Raw genomic sequence first — 5,617 nt, forward strand, 5'->3', positions numbered from 1 at the left:
GCTAAGAATGACCTTCAGTTCCTGACCCCTCTGCCTTCACCTGACAAGGGTTACCACAAAAGTCTGAGGCTTTTTTACTTTTTTTTTTTTTTTTTTTTAATTTCTAGATATACCCAAGGAACTGAAGGGGTCTGCAACCCTATAGGTGGGACAACAATATGAACTAACCAGTACCCTCAGAGCTTGTGTCTCTAGCTACATATATAGCAGAAGATGGCTTAGTCAGCCATCGTTGGGAAGAGAGGCCCCTTGGTCTTGCAAACTTTATATACCCTATTCAGGGGAATGCCAGGGCCAAGAAGTGGGAGTGAGTGGGCAGGGGAGCAGGGCAGGGGGGTATAGGGGACATTCGGGATAGCATTTGAAATATAAATGAAGAAAATATCTAATAAAATAATTTTTAAAAAATTTCCAGATATGGTTGCTTTAATTCCAGCACTTAGTTGGTAGAGGCAGGGAAGATCTGAGTTTAAGGCCACCGTGGTCTACATAGGGAGTTCCAGGCTAGCTAGGGCTACATAGTGAGACCCTGCCTCAAAACATGCTTTTTATTATGTATTTATTGAGTGTGTGTGCTGAGGAGTGAGTGGGTGTAGATGTCACAGAACACATCTCTTTTTCCATCCAGGGATTGAACTCAGGTTGACAGGGTTGGTAAACAGCCTGCTGATTTAATTTTAAATTAGTTGTTCTCTTCCAACAAGGGAGCTTGCATGGATGGACCTAGGCCCCCTACACATAGATGTACAGCTTGATCTTCATGTGGGACCTCTATCGGCAGCAGCTTGTCTCTGACTTTGTTGCCTGCCTTTGTATCCCTTTCCCCTAACTGGATGGCCTTGTCTAGCTTCAGAAGATGCATCCATTCCTATTACAACTTGATATGACAAGGCGGGTTGATATCCATGGGAGGTCTCTGAGGAGAAGAGGGGACGCATAGGAGGAGGGGAGGGAAAGGGAAAAGGAAAGGGAGGGACTGGTAGAAGAGGAAGGAAGCATCTTTGGTTCTCAACCTGTGAATCGCAACTCCTTTGGAGGTAAAAATGACCCTTTCACAGGGGTTGCCTAAGACCATTGGAAAACATCGGTATTTACATTATGATCCGTAACAGCAGCAAAATTATAGTTAGGAAGTAGCAATGAAAATAATTTTATGGGGGTTGGGCATCACCACAACGTGAGGAACTGTGTTAAAGGGTCGCAGGCTTGGGAAGGCTGAGAACCACTGTTTTAAGTAAACACCTACTTTCACTGTTTCATGTTAATTTGAGTAAGCAATTGTGCTTCTTGTCCACCTTTCCTAGGGCTTTGATACACCACTGCATTTTGCTTGTAAATTTGGAAATGTGGATGTAGTCAATGTGCTTTCTTCACACCCTTTGATTGTGAAAAACCGAAAGAATAAATATGGTAAAACACCTGAAGATGTAAGTAACGTTTTAATGGTAGTTCCTGCCTTGTGTTAGAAATTCAAACATGAGATGCGTTCTGTGGCTGTGCCTGAGTTGTGTGTGCCTTGTGTACCTTGTGGGCACATCTAGGATGCAGACTGCCAGGAGAGAAGGAGCTAACCTAGTCTTGCTGCTTTTACTTTCCTGAAACTGGCCATCAGGTGTCCTGAACAACTCATTCTTAGCATGTTCCTTCTAAACACATGAGCCAGACAAGTTCAGAGAGATGGTGATAATGTGTAAAGTAGCTGATTAGGGTAAAACAGATGGGGAGCCAGCCCACGTACATACCATAGCACTCAAGCCCAGTGAAACAAGCCCTTTTGTGTTCCTTATCAGTAGAATGAAATATGATACTGTGCCTGTGACATAAAGACAGACCTGGGATAATAAAACCCAAAGTGCTAATTTAAGGATCAGGCATTATATGCTGCTAGCTGACCTAGATCTACTACTTTCAGAAATGAAACCTAAAAGACATTCATTCTTCAATAGGAATGTCTTCCCTAGGGTCAGGCCCTTCTTTAGCTATTACAACATTTAGTAACACTCAACATACCCCAGTTGGTAGAAAACTTCCCTAAAATACACAAGGCCTTGGTATTCAGGAATGGAGGAAGGAAGAAAAAAGAAAACAATAAAATTCTACTACAGAGAGGTATAGTTTTATCTATATTTTTATAAAATGATTTTTGATAACCAGCCTAAAATTATATATATGACTGTTATGTGTCATATATACAATGTTGGGCATAGCACCTAGTGTCTCAAATATGCTAAATAAGCCTTCTAGAACTGAGTGAAAAATATTAGTTTGCTTCACAAAGTGGTAAAGGGATTTTTCTGTTGTTGTTTTGATTTTATTTGAAAGAATTGCTTTTCTGTTGTTTCTAACATATTATTACTGTTGTAATTGCACAGAAGCTCAGAAAGTTGATCCTAGTAGCTGCAAAAATAGATCTGTGTTCTATATGACATAGTAGTGCTGTTTGAGCTCAGATACCCAACAGCAAATATTTGTGTAGAGAGGGTATACTTTCAGACTGTAAAGCTCCCTCAGATATGGAACTGTAGCATATTCATGTTTCATACTACCCACAAGTCTGTCTGATACAGTTTGTCTGTATGCAGGGGTCAGATCTCATGGAGATAGAGTTACAGACAGTTGTAAGTTGCCATGTGGGTACTGGGAATTGAGCCCAGGTCCTGTGGAAGAACAGCCAGTGTTCTTAACTGCTGAGCCATCTTTCTAGCTCCCTGATACACTTTTAAGGTTTTTTTTTTTTCCTTCCACAAAATGGGAAATTAAAGTTGTGTGAAGAAAAAGATAAAATTTACCATATTGTTAGAGTCTGCTTTCTTTCTTTTTAAAAAAAAAAAATGTAGCCAGGCATGGTGGCGCACATCTTTAATCCCAGCAATTGGGAGGCAGAGGGGGGCAGATTTCTGAGTTCGAGGCCAGCCTGGTCTACAAAGTGAGTTCCAGGACAGCCAGGACTATACAGAGAAACCCTGTCTCGAAAAAAAACAAAAATAAATAAATAATAATAATAATAATGATAATAATAATAATAATGTATTTATTTAATGTATCTGAGTACACTGTAGCTGTTCTCAGACATACCAGAAGGGCATCAGAATCTCATTACAGATAGTTGTGAGGTTGCTGGGATTTGAACTTAGGACCTCTGGAAGAGCAGTTAGTGCTCTTAACCACTGAACCATCTCTCCAGCCCCTAGAGTCTACATTCTTGTCATGTTCCAATGAGTGTTTTCAGTGAGTGATCTTATAGAATAGGCTGTGCTGTTGACCACAGGTTTGTTTTTTGTTAGTTTGTTTGTTTGTTTACTTTATGTGTGGGTGTCATTTTGCCTCCATATGTGTCTACACTACATGCATGACTTGTACCTGTGGAGGCTATGAAAGGGTCTCAGATCCCCTGAAACTGAAATTACAGACAGTTGTAAGATGCTATGTGTGTCAATGCTAGAAATTGAACCCAAGTCCCCTGAAAGACCATCCAGTGCTCTTAACCAATGAGTCATCATCTCTTTAGCCTTCTAGCACAGGTTTTCTTTTTTCTTTTTTTCTTTTTTTTTTCTCGAGACAGGGTTTCTCTGTATAGCCCTGGCTGTCCTAGAACTCACTCTGTAGACCAGGCTGGCCTTGAACTCAGAAATCCGCCTGCCTCTGCCTCCCAAGTGCTGGGATTAAAGGCGTGCACCACCACGCCCAGTTTAGCACAGGTTTTTCTGAGTGTGAGTTTTGTGAAATTTTTCATAAAGATAATACTAGGGCCGGAGAAACAAGCTCAGTGGTTAAGAACACTTGCTGGGGAGGTGCCACACACCTTTAATCCCAGTGCTCAGGAGACAGAAGCAGGTGTACCTCTGAATTTGAGGACAGCTAGGGCTAGCTTGTAAACAAACAAAACCAAACAAAAAAGAATACTTCCTGCTCTTGCAGGAGACTGGAGCTGTGTCTCCAGCCCCCAGGTTGGATGACTCACTGCCTGCGACTCCAGCTCCAGGGGAGCCAACACCTTCTTCTGACCTCTGGGACATCTGCACTTAAGCACACATATACACAACATGTACCCATACACATAAATATGAATTTTGAAGATACTATCCTATTTTACTAGATTTAAGGTTAAGAAGACATTTATTTGTTAGGAGATGTAATATAGTAATAGAATTCTCACTTTTTCTGTTTTGTTTAAATAGGTAATTTGTGAAAGAAGCCAAAACAAATCTCGAGAACTGAAAGAAAGGATTAGAGAATACTTAATGGGTGAGTTGTGGACTCAATGTATGAGTGGACCTAGGGAAATACAGCAAAGATTGATCTACTTTCCCAAGTTTTGAAAAAAATAGTGCTATGAATGTTCTCAGAGCCTTTCGAAATTATTCATTGATTTTCCTAGATGCTACACATCCTTGCCTGGCTTCATACTGCCTGTTCTTGTTCTGATTTTCTGTATTTTGAGTGTGTCTCCCACCTCTGCCCCTATGAGGCTGTCTAGCTCAGCTTAACCTTTCAAACCTAGGATCTAGTCAGGACCGTTCTCCTGCTGGATTGTGGAAGTATGGTATTCATTCATATTCATTTTCTCTCCCCTTGCCATCTCTTTCTTCCCCTCCTCATTCTCTTCTATACTTGTTTCTTCCTTCTTTCCCCTCAGTCCTTCTCTCTTTTCATCTCTGGTATTCACTATAGAGAAAATTGCTTGGACATAGGTTTAAGCCAATAGATACTATTAGCTAGCCAGCAATTTCATTAGGTGTTCAGGATCCCAGTATATCCATGAGTCTTTCTCGGGGTGACCCTTTTAAGCACAAAATCCATATCTTTGGTCAACATATTTCAGTTAGCAAGTACAGTTAGCCAGAAATGGAAGGAACTATAGAAGCCAGAAAGCAAGGTTAGTCTATTTAGAGACTGTCCCAGAACTATGGACTTGGATGGATTGCTCATTGCTTTCATTTTGGCAAGTGGTGCTGTCAATGTGCTAAGTTTTATGGCCTGAATAGTAAGTACTTCCATGAATTGTGCTGAGGTTTGGGGGCCTGTTACACTTCTCTCCTTTTCTTCTGGCCAGGTTTCTGTGCTTGTGGTCTGTGGGTAGTTAGTTTCAAAAGGGACTGTCCTACTGTGTTGTTTTCAGTGCATCTCAGAAGATGTGTTGATGCTTTTCCCTTTGTTTCTTCCCATGCACCCAGTTTGTTGTTTCTGCTGACCAAGTAAAATTGAAGTTTTCTGGCCTTTGTTTTGACTTCTTTTCTTTCTTAGGTATATAGCCGTGGTCATGGCTTGGCACAGTGTCTCTGGGTATTTTCTCAAGTCAGAGTCCCTGTAGCCTGTATATCTGACATTTTGTAGAATTGGGTACTAACTGTCTTAGTTAGGGTTTCCATTGCTGTAAAGAGATACACCATGACCAAGGCATTTTTTTTTTTTTTAAGATCTATCTATCTATCTATCTATTTATTTATTTATTTATTATATGTAAGTACACTGTAGCTGTCTTCAGACACTCCAGAAGAGGACATCAGATCTTGTTACGGGTGGTTATGAGCCACCATATGGTTGCTGGGATTTGAACTCCGGACCTTCAGAAGAGCAGTCGGGTACTCTTACCCACTGAGCCATCACACCAGCCCCC

General features: G+C 41.0%; 1 protein-coding gene across 2 annotated transcripts in view; it reads left to right on the plus strand.

Moving 5' to 3' along the window:
- Positions 1 to 5,617, plus strand: part of Ankle2 (ankyrin repeat and LEM domain containing 2) — a 27,749-nt gene that overhangs the window by 10,752 nt on the left and 11,380 nt on the right. For both annotated transcript variants that reach the window (XM_021186700.2, XM_029533554.1), the window contains exons 6-7: positions 1,305 to 1,427; positions 4,179 to 4,245. In XM_021186700.2, coding sequence (XP_021042359.1) covers positions 1,305 to 1,427; positions 4,179 to 4,245 — 190 coding nt within the window. The remainder of the gene's footprint in view (positions 1 to 1,304; positions 1,428 to 4,178; positions 4,246 to 5,617) is intronic.

Source organism: Mus pahari, chromosome 23 (assembly GCF_900095145.1).
Source record: "Mus pahari chromosome 23, PAHARI_EIJ_v1.1, whole genome shotgun sequence".
Classification (NCBI taxonomy): domain Eukaryota; kingdom Metazoa; phylum Chordata; class Mammalia; order Rodentia; family Muridae; genus Mus; species Mus pahari.